Below are 14,238 nucleotides of genomic sequence, written 5' to 3' on the forward strand. Positions count from 1 at the left end.
ACCTACCCCAACGGGAGCAGGCAGGTGTGGAGTGAAAGTGAGACCAAGGCCTCCTTCAACATTAACCTCCACACCCATGTTGAAAATGTACCATTCATTCCTCTTTTCCCTTCTCCCTCTTGACCAGTACCTAACCCCTGAGAGACCTTTACCTCTCACACAGTAACTACTTACTGTAGTTTCCTCAGTAGCCTTTTGTGAGGGACTTTTACAAAATCATTTTGAAAGTCCAGATCAATTGTATTGACCAGTTCTCCTTTACGCACTATTTAGTTGACTCTGCCAAAGAATGCTAGTAGACTGGAAAGACGTTTTTCCTTCCCATTTCATATCAGACTGTAATTATGTTTTAACTTGTTAACCTGACACTGAAGTATGACTCACTGGCCTGTTATTCCCACAATCACCACCTTTTTCACATTGATTACTTTCCAGTCATCTGATGTAGTGACTGATTTTAATTAACTTGAAGGTATTTTAATAATATTTTGCACTCCTAAGGCATCTTTCAAGCTACAGCTCTCAGAGCTTGTTATCATCTGTGATTAATTAAGCCTCATAACACCCCCTGAGGCAGGTAAGTCTTTAAATGTCTATATTACAGATCAGAAACCTGAGACACAGAGAGATGACGGGACTTGCCCAGGGTCATACAGCAAATAAAAGTAGCTCGGAGTAGGGTAGCCAATTTTGGTTGGATGTATTCTTGGATGTATTCTTGGAGATTTCATCATATGACATGATCTTTAATTAAAGATTAATCTTTAATTCCTGAAGACTCCAGGCCAATCCTGGAGGGTTGACAACCCACGCAGAGGTCCTGACTCCCACTTCCCTATTCCAGCCAATATACCACACTCCCTGTCATTATAACCATGGCGTACGAAACATATACCTTAAGAATGTCCGTGTGTCTAGCATGAATAATGTTGGACTCTTTTTGCACCTGGGGAGTTGTACATCTCATTTCCTTTCCCAATGCCAGCCTTCAAGCACTGTCATTTTTCCTTGTACTTTCTCAGACCTAGAGATTCGATTACAAAAGTAAGCCTGTGGAAGTGGTGAGAAATGCCAGCTTTCAACTATGGCACTCTGTAAACGACAAGTGGTCTTGGGCCAGGCTCTACACTCTCTCAGAGTGTCGCAGCCCGAGCTCGCATTTTGCCTAAGTAATTTCCGTTCTGTTGTGTTCTCTCAGACCTCGTGTTCTGAGAGTGCTCAGGAGGCTGACACATTATCTCTGTCACAGGTGAAACAGCTACCTGTGTGGAAGAGTACCATTTAGTCACTGATTTGGGAAAGCTAAGCAGGACCTTTACACCCCTCCCAAAAGATTTCACACCATTCAGAACCCAAGATCCTCAGCACAAACAGTCAGTACTGAGTCTCCCTTTAGACTTCTTTCTACTACACCTGTTTTCAGTCAGGGGAGGCCTATGACATCTCAAAATAGGGATGGAACCTGACAGCAAAGCGACCTAGAGGAATGCTCCTCCAGGAATAGGCTGGGACTTCTGATGGAAAATAGTGCAGTGAGGGGTCATTTTAACTATGTTTTGCATTATATACTGTATATACTGACAATGTTAAATCATATATGACAGACATTTTGAATCTTTGGGTAGGTCCAGACTGCCAGGCATGTACTGGGGAGCCATACATCAGTCACCTTTATAGACAGAGAGAGAGGAGGAGTGAGAAAGAAGCAGCAGAAGAGAGAGACTATGAGAAAGAGAAGAAGAAAAGGTACAATTGGAGATAGAAACAAAAAAGGGAGGAATGTCAATGAGGATTGTACTACAAAACAAGCGCAAACATCTCCTTTCCATCTACACCTCAAACAAAAACCATTAAAATTGCAACTCACATGAGTAAAGGCTCAGCTTTGTAAGGGCTGCACAAACTAGCTCCTAATTATTTTAAATAAAAGTTTAAATTCAGTGAGATTCAGTGTAATTCCCACCCAGGGAAAAAAATCCATCTCCACAAGGCTGTATGCTAATACAGGATTTAAAATATAAATAAAGGAAGAAAGAATTGACCCAAGTCCCCAGGGAAAGGCGCAAATCCACATAGTGTCATGAATGATAGTTTGATTCAGGAGGTCTAATTTAGCTAAAAGACACATGTATGTTCATAGAGCCAGAGAGGTCTCTATTGGCTACATCACACAGCAGGCACAGGAGTAGGCATTTTTCTTTCCAATTTAAATTTTCATTCAGTTAGGTTCAGATCACCTTTCACAAGCAGTTTGTGCATTCATTTCAAAATCCAGAATTGTCCAGCCTATCCTGCCTGGGGCAGCTCTGCCTTTATGAGGGTGGAGGCTATGTAGGTCTGAGGATAAAAGAGTGAAGGACAACAAGATACAGGTAGAAAACTCTTTTGCATCTAAATCCAAAATGTAGCTCACAAGGTTTTGTGGGGGCGAGGGAGAGCTTTGGGCCAGCTTATAGCAGTTCGTTAGCTGTCATACTTCTGTGTGGATTCTTTTCCCAGATGGGGATTTTAGCTCTCACAGAGTCTAAATTTTTTATTTAAAAAAAAAGTTGCTGTCAACTTCTTAGATACATCATTTATTCTAGGGCTCAGAAATAGGCAACGTAGATCAGAAAAAAGAAATTGGCCCTAACATGATCAAACACAAGAGTTTATTTTCCTCACTTTTTGTGCCTACAGCTCCAATTAATGCAAACAGAAATTGTGCACATGTATAGGGAAAAAAACAAGATTAATTCCCAGAGGGCTTGATCCAGCTCCTGTTAAAATCAATGGAGGAACTGAAATCAATGGGCGTTGGATCAGGCCTCTAAATGGGATAAATTCTATCTCCCTAATGAGTCTTGACAATCCCTGTGCTTTGGGAATTACCGTATTTAGGCCAGCAAAGCTTAGACAACTTAGGTGGGATACACAGGTATTTAGAATACACATAAGATTAATGCCTGGTGAGAGACTAAAATAGTCATCAGAATGTAAGGCATAATCAACAGAGGGGAGTTGTGCTGGGCTTGTCAGCTATTGCCCAGTGACCGCACAGTACCACAGAGTACAGAATCTACGCTGAGACTCAGCGAGGTATCGCTGTGCAGATCCTACTGAAAAGCCTCGTGAATTAAAATTTGCAACAACTTCTTCACGCCAGCACTAGCTGTAACCAGCAAAGACACTGTTCTCTTGGAATCTTATAATGAGCTTGCAGATGTCTCCCCAGAATGTAAGTACCAGCACAAGAATAAAACCAATGTGTAAAACTACAGGCTATATGAGTTTGCAGACTAGTAATAGAACAAATTACAGTGGGGAAGAGGTGACAAAGTGATACTCAGATTTAAGCTGCTACTTTTCCAGAATGATTTCTAGAGACTGTTAACCAATCAGCTATGGGTTCTGCATAAAATACTCCATTGTCAGACATTATTGATCTGAGTCCTACTGACTAGAATCATTTTTGTGCTCCACACAGTGTCTTGTTGGCTATTGCAGTTAGTACAATAAAAGATTGTTTTTTTCTATGGCTTTTAGAAAATGATGTGATTACTCCAATGGTCTGACAGGAATACGAACACGAGTAAGGATTGCAGGGTCCAGGACTAATATTTCATCATTTCCTCTTTGTTTTAATGTTCATTTATCCAAACAGTTGATTATTGTGTGACATTTTGCCTGTCTGCATGAATTTTAAAAAACAAAAGAATTCTGAACTCTAGGGAAACAAAAATTGGAAAGGTGTGGGGGGGTCATTTAACTACTTCAAAGATTTAAAAATGATCAGTCACATTTCTCTAAAATGTAATTATTTTTTTAAATGTTCTGAAAAACTAACAGTAAAGGCTCAGATGTTCAATCTGGGTCCCTAAAGTTAGGCAACTAAAGCCAAATTTAGGCACCTACATAAAAGTAGACTTCAAAAGTGCTGAGCAGCCCCAGATCCCATCAAAATCTCTGTGAGCTGCAGGTGCTCAGCACTTCTGAAAACCAGACCTTTTCTGCTTAGGTGTCTACAAATAGATTTGGAGATCTAGCGTTCGGCGTGCAAGTTTGAAAACAGCCTCTTTGGCCCCGAGCTTCAGTTTAATTCTTGCCCCAACCCAAAGTGCAAATGCATCCAAAGCCAACCCGTGACAATGAAGAAGCATGTGTGAGTGTGGACTGTCACCATGAATGAGAATGTTGTTGTCTATTTAAATATGCAACAGTAATCACTGTGGCAACTTGTACTGAACAACATTCTTGAAATCCTCTTTCTCACAATAAAGTCAGGCTGATCGGCGATCCCGTCAGCACTTGCCTCCTATAAGTATTTCCATTCATTTTACCACTTATTTAGTGAGAGGGAGATAGTGAGAGAGCCAACAGCTTCAGATACTGCTCTGAAGTGCTGCCTTGCTCAAAAGCCAGAGGTTAAAGAAAGCAGATTGTGAGCACCAGCATTTTTGACATTTACAAAGCACACAACAAAGGAGTCAGTGCACTCACCCAGTATAGCCCAGACTTTTCTGTTCTCACCCAGAGCTCACACAGTCTCTGTGCTATGAAGCGAAGAAGCGCTGTGGGTGGCAAGAAGCAGATGATCATACCGAGCTGCACTCCTTTGCAGCAGAATTCTTCTCTCTCCAGCAGTACCCTCACTAATCAGAAGTGTTCACAACAGGAGGCTCTGCTGCTGGTGAGGGACATGCTTCCGGTCCTCCTAAAACATTCTCCAACCACCTTGCAGACTAGGGAGAAGGGCAAGTGAAGCTGCATCTTGAAAACAATGAAAATCTATTGACAAGGAATTTTAGAGAAAGGCTCTGTCGATACACATATTATTCATGGACACCATCCAAACTAAGCATCTAAGCCTGTGCTCCATTTTACTCACAGTAGGACAGAAAAAGCTGGAGCTAGACACAAAGCCTTTTACAGGAGCTGTGTTTAAATTGGAGATAGATTTAGTAGATTTACTCCATTAAGTTCCCAGATCTCTAACATTATTTGCTTATAGGCCTTGTTTTCAAACTCAGCGCAGATAGATATTTTGGCTGCCATACTTTTCTTCATTATTTGCTGGCTCATCCGAGACAGTCTTAACGTGAAAGACCTGAATGGAAAGCACGTCTTCATAACTGGGTGTGACAGTGGGTTTGGAAACTTGCTGGCTAAACAGCTTGACCAAAGGGGATTCCATGTCATCGCTGCATGTCTAACAGAAAAGGGAAGCCAAGAACTACTAGCCTGCACGTCCCTCTCACTGAAGACTGTGATCCTGAACTTAACAGACTCCAGCAGCATTGACAACGCAGTGGAGTTTGTGAAACAAGAGACAGATGGGGAGGGTAAGTGGTAGAGCCGCACTCCATACAAATTACGAAATATACTCCAGTATAAAATAGAAGAGTTCTGGTAGTAATCTTCCATAATAACTGCACAGGAGCATTTCTTATGCTGATTCAAGCTGTACTTTCTTCAGTGCTATGGTTCTATCTAGTTAGGTATTTATTAGCACCAACCACCATAGTTCCAAGAGTGTTTTATGTTCCAGAAGCCAGTTTCAACTGTTGCCCACTTTTATCAATCAGGGGCCTTCTAAGTATGAGATTCCTTGATATTTTAACAGTCAGAAAATATACTTGTACATGTTTTTAAGTCTCACTCAGCTATAGGTAAAAAACTCAGCTTGTGGGAGTGCTAATTGGAGCCAATCAGAACTTCATTGACCTACTTAAGCAATCAGTCAGCCTGGCCAATTAAAAATGCCTAGCTGAGTTCACGCTCTCCTCCTTTGAGAAAGCAAATGGTTAGTTTTTTCTATGTCAACAAGTCTGATTTTTGTAATACACACATAATGATGACACTGAGTGTAGCAATCAAAAGGGGCATTGTCCAAATCCATCATTCCCTTTGGATTGTTACTACAGTGGTGTTTCTTTGTACTAGAGAGCGCTATTGTATATGGTTGTAACTGGTACCTAGAAGCTGGCAAAGTTGATAACTGAGGTCCAACAGCAAAGCAAACCGTTTTTACCAATAAGGCATTTTTTTCATTTGAATAATCAGGTGATAACTTCAGTTCCGTTGTTCTAAAGTCCAAAATCAATTCAACCTTCATATTGTTCTGACATGCACTGTCAGGGGCGGCTCCAGGCACCAGCACGCCAAGCGCGTGCTTGGGGCGGCAAGCCGCGGCGGGCGCTCTGCCGGTCGCCACGAGGGCAGCAGGCAGGTTGCCTTTGGCGGCATGCCTGCGGAGGGTCTGCTGGTCCCGCAGCTTCAGCAGACCTCCCGCAGGCAAACCACTGAATCCGTGGGACTGGGGACCTCCTGCAGGCAAGCCGCCAAAGGCAGCCTGCCTGCCGTGCTTGGGGTGGCAAAATACCTAGAGCCGCCCCTGTGCACTGTGTTACCTCCAGTGGCAGGACTAGGAAAAATAACCACAGCTCATCTTGCCAGGGACTTTGCTGAACTCCTCTCCACATACCGCATCTGAAAAGCGCCAAACCAAACTGGTCTCAGGCTAGTCTACATGGGACAGGCAACTGCAGTGAACATTCACTGTAATCCTCACTCTAGCTGTATAATCAAAGAGGCCAGGCACTGACTTAGCAGGGAGTCTACACTAGCCTCTCTCTTTAGAAACAAGCCGTCCTGAGCAGGGTGTGGTAATATTAATAACATGGCACTTATACAGCATTATTTATCCATAGAGCCCAAAGTATGTTACCAAGGTGGAGAAGCATTATCATCTCTGTTTTACGGATGGGGTAATGGATGGGGTAATGGAGAGAGCTCCAGGCCCACTTAGCGTATGTCTACACTGCAGTTGGGAGCAAGGCTCTAAGCCCAGGTAGGCAAACTCATGATAGTGAGGCTCACGCTAGCATTCCAAAGCAGCCATGTGCATGTTGCAGCACCAGTGGTGGCATGGGCTAGTTCTCCCAGTGCCACATTGTCACACAGCTATTTTTAGCATGCTAGAGCAAGGCCCACTCGCACCAATCTGTCTCCCTGGGCTGGAAGGCTCACTCCCACCTGCAGGGTAGATACACCCTTCAGGTCTAGTACCGAGAAGGCCTGGGAAGCCATGGCTCCAACTGAAATCATTTCTCCATTCATATTTAGAACCATTGACTAAAGCATTAGGAAGGTGTAAGTAAGTTTGCCAGCTGTACAGTATAAAGTCAGATAGTCATGAGGAAACCCAGTCAATAACATTCATCTTGTTAAACCGTGTGCAAAATGTGAGCTCTTGCAGTCTATTGCCATGTATCCTGTCTCCAATCCCACTCCCTGCTGTGATATTGGCACGTACTGAATGTGATACTTTTGGAATACTCTTAGGCCTCTTTGGCTTGGTAAATAATGCTGGAAGAGCAACGCCGATGGCACCCACCGACTGGATGCAGATAGATGATTTCCACACAATTATGGATGTTAATCTGATGGGGTTGATTGAAATCACCCTGAAGCTTCTCCCGCTGTTGAAAAAGGCTAAAGGAAGAGTAATCAACGTTGCCAGTGTTATGGGTCGCTTGGCGTTTTTAGGTGGTGGCTACTGTTTGTCAAAGTGGGGCGTGGAAGCTTTCTCAGACATCTTACGGTGAGTCGTTAGAGATGGATTTGTGATGCTAGTTCTGGATTTCAAATGCTCTACAGTTTGTAGCTGTTTGAATCTGAGGCTGTGGTTGAGTTCATAATAGGTTAGAGACCAGATATGAATTTCTGATCCTCACCAGAGTTTGGGTTGTTCCTTTTAGCGGGGGGTTAGTTTTGAGCTTTCTCTAATTTTATCCCATTTTTAACAGCATAAACTTTCCTGTACAAAGTGCTAGAAATGCAGCTTTGACTCGACTAACAAGGTGAAAACCCAGCAGAGTTAACATCTGAGATGTTTTGCTCTGTGTAGTCACTTTGCCCCTACGTCTGAGGCTGCCTTTACCAGCTGGCGCCCTCTTGTGGCTGTGTGGGTGCTATCCTGAGTTTGATTCAGTTTCTCCCCTTCATGTAGAACTGTATCAAATGCCTCACTGAAATGCAGGTAGAGAAGATCTACTGCATTTTCTTTGTCTAACAAATCAGTTATCGTCGCAAAGAAAGAGATCAGGTTAGTCTGGCACAATCTACCTTTTGTAAACCCATTTTGTATTTTACCCAGTTACCGTGTATCTCTATGTCCTTAACTACTTTCTCTTTCAAAATTTGTTCCAAGATCTTGCATACAATTGAGGTCAAACTAACAGGCCTGTAGTTTTCTGGATCACTTTATTCCCCTTTCTTAAAAAGAGGAACTATATGAGCAATTCTTCAGACATAGGGTACAACCTGAATTTACAGGCTCATTAAAAAATATTGCTATTGGCCTTGCAATTTCCTGGGCCAGTTCCTTTAATATTCTTGGATGGAGATTATTCGGGGGGGCCCCGATTTAGTCCCATTAAGCTGTTTGAGTTTGACTTCCACCTCAGATGTGGTAATGTCTACCTCCACATCCTCATTAATCACCCTGCCACTCTCTCTCTAAGTTCATCATTAGCCTTATTGAAAACTGAGGCAATGTCTTTATTTAGGTGTTGGGCTATGCCTAGATTATCCTTAATCTCCCCCGCATCCCCAGTGGTTAGTGCTCCTACTTCTTTCCTTGTTTTCTTTTTATTTATATGACTGGTTTCAATTCCTTTTGCAAGTCTAACTCTGCTTGGCTTTTGGCAGTTCTCACTTTATCTTTACACTTTCTGACCTCCAAGAGGTAGCTTTCCTTCCTAATCCATCCCATCTTCCATTCCTTGTAGGCTTTCTGCTTCCTCTTAATCACCTGTTTGAGATGCTTGTTCATCCAGATTGATCTGCAACCCTTCCCTATGAATTCTTCCCCCTTACTTGGCATGCAGGCTTCAAATAACTCCTGCAACTTTGGCTTAAAGTAATTCCACACCTCCTCCACATTCAGATCCTTGAGTTCTTCGGTCCAGTCCACTTCCCTAACTAATTCCCTTAATTTTTTTAAGTTTGCCCTTTTGAAATCCAGGACCCAAGTTGCAAATCCATTCTTGTTTATCCTTCAATTTAGTTTAAACTGAATTAGCTCGAACCAAGGTTGTCCCCTGCAACCAGTTCTTCTATGAGGTCGTCACTACTCACCAATACCAAATCTAAAATGACATCACCTCTTGTTGGTTTGGCAATTATTTGGTGAAGAAATCTGTCAGCTATCACATCCAGGAAAATGTCAGACCTACTATTATTACTAGCACTTGTCCTCCGATCTATAGCTGGGAAGTTAAGTCTCCAATAATCACTCAATTCCCAGTAGTATTTATTTCATTAAAAACATTAAAGAGGTGTCTATTCATATCCAAATTGGATCCTGGAGGTCTGTAGCACACCCCAAGAACTAGCCCAGAGGAACCTCTAGTAGCTTTCTTCCCCAAAGTGATTTTGCCCCAACAGATTCTGTCTTATCCATTCCATCACTTCTAATTTCTTTACAGTCTACCCCATCATTGATATACAATGCTACGCCACCACCTTTGTCTTTATTTCTGTCTCTCCTGAACAGCACAAACCCTTCAATACCTGTACTCCCGTCATGATTAATATTCCACCATGTTTCTGTTATCCCTATTATATCTGGTTTCACTTTGTGCACCGGTAGTTATGATGCCTCCATTTTGTTACCCAAACTCCTTGCATTGGTGTACAAATATCTTAACTGTTGCTACTTGGCTTCTCCCACATTCCTTGCCCAACTGGATACAGTCATTCTACTGCCAGTATTGCCTATCTGACTGGTTTCAACACTATCCTTCCTCTTAATGTCCATTCTCCTACCCACTTCTGTTCCTTTCTCCATTGATGTATCATTTCTTACTTGATTTTCCTCCCTCTCAATGTTAAAATCAGGTATGGAGATTACATAGAATCATAGAATCTCAGGGTTGGAAGGGACCTCAGGAGGTCATCTAGTCCAACCCCCTGCTCAAAGCAGGACCAATCCCCAGACAGATTTTTGCCCCAATCCCTAAATGGCTCCCTCAAGGATTGAACTCACAACCCTGGGTTTAGCAGGCCAATGCTCAAACCACTGAGCATCTCCCAACCATCTCCCCCAAGTTTCTAGTTTAAAGCTTTGTTAATGTGTTGTGCCAACCTCCATCCCAGAAGCCTATTTCCCTCCCTACTCAGGAGGAATCCATCCCATGAGAACACTCCTCTGTCCATGAATGCCTCCCAGTGGTCAAACATCCCAAAGCCCTCCTTATAGCGCCACTGCCTGAACCATCCGTTGATCATCATGATCTTGTCTCTCCTTCATTCTCCCCTTCTAGGGACAGGCAGAATCCCACTGAAGGTCACCTGAGCCTCCATTTCCTTAAGGGTCTTCCCTACCCTGGCATAGTCTCCTTTGATAGCTAGCGAGAATCGAGAATCTAGCTGTATCACTTGATCCCACATGAAGGACAATCAGTGGATTCTTTTCTGCTCCCATTAGGATCATTTTCAGCCTCAGATCCACATCCTGCATCTTAGCTCCTGGCAGACAGCACACCCTTCTGTTCTCTGGATCAGCTCTGGTAACAGGCCTGTCTGTTCTTCTTAGTAGGGAGTCCCCAGTCACATAGACCTGCCTTTTCCTGGTGATGGTGTGATTCTCTTCTAGTCTTATTCCTGTTCTTTCTGGCTGCAAGTCCTCTTGTCTTTTATTCTCCCTTGTAATGTTCTCAAGTCATCCTTAATCCCCCTGGGGCTCTGAATGGGGTATTTCCATTGACTCTTCTCCTCTTCTTACAGGACTAGTCACTCTTCTCTTCTTCCTTGCCCTCCCACCTTCAGTTACTGCCTGCTGTGCCCCTTCTTCATTCTCCAGCTCTGCAAACCAGCTCCTGAGTTCTATTGCGCCTGCGCTAGCCGGTCTTTTCCTCTGCCTGGTTCTTGTAATCACATGCTTCCACTAGCCTAAACTTCCTTGTTGCCCCTTTTATCCTTAACTTCCGCTGTCTTTACTATCCCATAATAATCTAAGCACTGGTGCTGCTGGGCAGCAATTAGGCCCTCGTATGTCAAAGATACTTACACATAACTTTGGAATATTAGACTCAATGAGTATCTGTCCCTCTGCAGTCAATGGTGCTTTGCTGATTTACAGAGGCTGAAGAGCTGATCCAGAGGCTCCTCTCAACAGGCAGGTAGAACTGGTAAAGTTGACTGGGTGCAGCTGTGAACATTCAGATAAAGCAGAATATGCTCCAAGAAACAAATTTAGTGGCTGATGTCAAGAGTGTTCAATTCCATGGCATTGTTTGGAATGGCACATGAATGAGTCAGCTCCCCAAACGTCTCTGAAGCTGCCCCCTAGGGGAGACAAGCAATTTTCATGGTGCAGGAGTGAAGGAGTGAAACTACAATGCAAAATATAAACTGTAAACATCTGCTCCCTTTCTTATTAGTTAATAGTAAATGAATTCACCTTCAGCACATATTTGGGCAATGAAATCTACAGAGTTGAGACTCCTAATGCAGTCAAATGATTCTGCCCAGCTGTGTTTTGCTTTCTGATTCTTTCAGGTTGTTAATGGTCTCCCAGCAGAAGTAGATTATAACAGAGCAGCAGGAACTGGAAACATTTCTTTGTATTCTACATCTTTGAATAGAAATGTACAGCGTTTCAGCTAGATGTGTGGCTCAAATGGATTTGGGAGTTACCTTGATCATCACTGTTCCTAAGCAAACCACACAGAATAGGTGTTAGTATACCTGCGGCTGCATTCAAGCACTCTTCGTAGCTAGATTGTATAGTTCTCTGTACAGTGGGTCTTTTCCTGTGATAAGTTACAACAAAAAGACAATATGCCATATACTAAAGCTAATTTGCACTTTGACATTTTTACATAACCAGAAATAAATCAACATTTGACCTTTATATTCTTAAGGTACACACTTTCACTTTGGTTATTACAGAGCCAAATATTTAAAGATCATGTAATTGTTGGGTCTGCCAGAATGAAAACATTTGCTATTGTTTTATTTCCATTCCAGGAGAGACATGCAGCATTTTGGAGTGAAGGTGAGCATAATTGAGCCGGGATGCTTTAAGACTGGAGTAACTAGTTCAGAGGTCATTGAGAGAGACCTGCTAAGACTTTGGAACCAACTAACTCCTGAGGTCAGAGAATCCTATGGAGATAAATACTTTGTTGAGTGTAAGTACAAATACTTAACATCACTGGACTGGAATGGACTTGGCTAACCTGTCATGGACTGACCATTATTTCCTTTGGAGTACAACTCTCCTGTTGGAGTGAAGGGCTTGGGCTCTTGGTGCACCTATTAGATTGGTGGAACATGTTCTGGTTCAGACTCAGAATGCTTTCCCAGAATGCTGGGAAAGAACGCCATTGAGCTGACAGAGTGCTCTATTGATAACCTGGTAAAACATATTATTGTCCTTTGTCCTCAACGACTGACAGCTAGAGAGCCAGTGGCAGGAGACCTCCTTGATTCTAGGGGGTTGTCACGTCTTTGCTTTGCAGGACACTCTTCACTCATCCAGGCAATTCATCACAATATTGAAGAGTCAATATACTTCCCAATGCTTTACAGAATAGCTTTTCTTTCTACATAGGATTTCCTATTCTTCTGTTTCACTAAAGAGTATTTCCTCTTCTGCTGCAGGATTTCCTGTTCTGCTGAAGATTAGTTTTGAGTTACTCTTACAGGGTACAAGAACATTTGCAGCGAATTAGAGGGCCTGAGGAAGTTTCAAGAAGAAAGAAAGTGAAGTTTACTTATTAAATATACTTAATTCAGGCGACAGAAGGCAGGGAGATAAATAGCAAAACTTGGAAACGTATGTACAGTATACACAACCTGTAGTTTCATAGATTAATTATGGGCTATTGAATATTTGTTTCATGAGCAGCAAATAAGCAACTATTACTAACATAAAAATAGAATGATTTCTAAAGCTTTACAATGCAGTTAACAGTAACATTTGGGTGTGGAGAGCGTCTATAGCTCTTTTTTTTTTCTTTTACAGAGTTTTAGCTGTCAACAATTTAAAATTCTTTTATCAGAGAATGTTTCATAAGCATTCAGGGATTTATTTTCTTCCCTACAGATATAAGAGCTCAAAGATTTTCAATGAAAAGATTGTGCGACTCTGACATTTCTAAAGTCACAAAATGCATGGAGCATGCCTTGATAGCAAAACACCCCAGGACACGCTATGGATCCGGCTGGGATGCAAAGTTCTTTTGGCTGCCCCTCTCCTATGCACCAACCCTTCTATCTGATATGATGTTGCGTATGCTGCTTCCAACTCCAGCAGCCAGTAGGAAATCACGATCCAGAGTTCCACTTGATGTTTAATATTTAGTACACTAGGGTCAATGCTAAAGTGATGATTGTTATTCTTTTCAAAATCAGCCTTTCGCTTTCCTACCTATAACTAACTGACTGCTTTAATTCTCTTCAGAAAACACTTTGATTTTTATTTAACTTCAGTCTGGAGAAAGTTTTTCTTTGTTATATTCATCAGAGATATATTTGCAGTATAACATTCACCTGCAGAGCTGGTCAAATAGTATTTACCAGAGACAAAATTTGGAGACTTTGGGCCTTTTATTTCCTGAATCAGTCCTTCTATATGCTAATCTATTCTGCTCTTAAAGTTGGACCAAATGTCAGCCTATGAATTATATGATGTTGGTATGCAAAGTGCAACATTGTTAATCCATATATTCTAGAGGGTAGAATATACATGTTCTGTAAGAACCCATTTACTCAAGAACTGATACATCTATTCATGTTGAATATGGATATTTGATTTGATCAAGTTTAAGCCATTAGCGTTCACAGCTTTGTGAAGTTCAGTGGCTGGTGTGCATGATTCAGTCAAAGTAAGCCCCTAGCATTTGAAAAATATCCACAAAATGTTAGTTCCAGTTCTCAGCTACATCTATGCTCCTATTTACCATTCAGTAGTCAGCTACTATAGTGGAGATAATACACAGGTTATTTCAACAATATGTAATATAAGTGACAAGCAATCAAAGACAATTGTTAAACATTACTACAATATTTATACATTAGCCTGATTCCTAATTTTAGTGTAGTTTTATCCGAAAAATAATACATATGTACATGATGCCTTTTATCCTGAGGGATCCCAGGGGGGGTTACATTTCACCCCATGCTAATTTTGTGAAGCAGATCATTTTGTTTATGCTGTCGTCGATTAATATTACTATATGCAATGCA

General features: G+C 42.0%; 1 protein-coding gene across 1 annotated transcript; it reads left to right on the forward strand.

Annotated features, from left to right (window-relative positions):
* Positions 1–3,190: 3,190 nt before the first annotated feature.
* On the forward strand, positions 3,191–13,347 carry LOC123378725 (retinol dehydrogenase 7-like). The gene is made up of 5 exons (XM_045032838.1): positions 3,191–3,217; positions 4,991–5,321; positions 7,324–7,582; positions 12,016–12,179; positions 13,097–13,347. Exons 1-5 carry the CDS (start codon positions 3,191–3,193, stop codon positions 13,345–13,347), a joined length of 1,032 nt encoding a protein of 343 aa, XP_044888773.1.
* The last annotated feature ends 891 nt before the right edge of the window (positions 13,348–14,238 follow it).

This window comes from Mauremys mutica, chromosome 10 (genome assembly GCF_020497125.1).
Source record: "Mauremys mutica isolate MM-2020 ecotype Southern chromosome 10, ASM2049712v1, whole genome shotgun sequence".
Taxonomy (NCBI): Eukaryota; Metazoa; Chordata; order Testudines; family Geoemydidae; genus Mauremys; species Mauremys mutica.

Excerpts from the sequence above, each read along its gene's own strand:
- LOC123378725 (XM_045032838.1), top strand. The coding sequence starts at position 3,191 with ATGAGCTTGCAGATGTCTCCCCAGAAT. Across the intron at positions 3,218-4,990 it reads TGCAGATGTCTCCCCAGAAT|GCCTTGTTTTCAAACTCAGC; the intron begins GTAAGTACCAGC and ends ATTTGCTTATAG. Across the intron at positions 7,583-12,015 it reads GCTTTCTCAGACATCTTACG|GAGAGACATGCAGCATTTTG; the intron begins GTGAGTCGTTAG and ends TTTCCATTCCAG.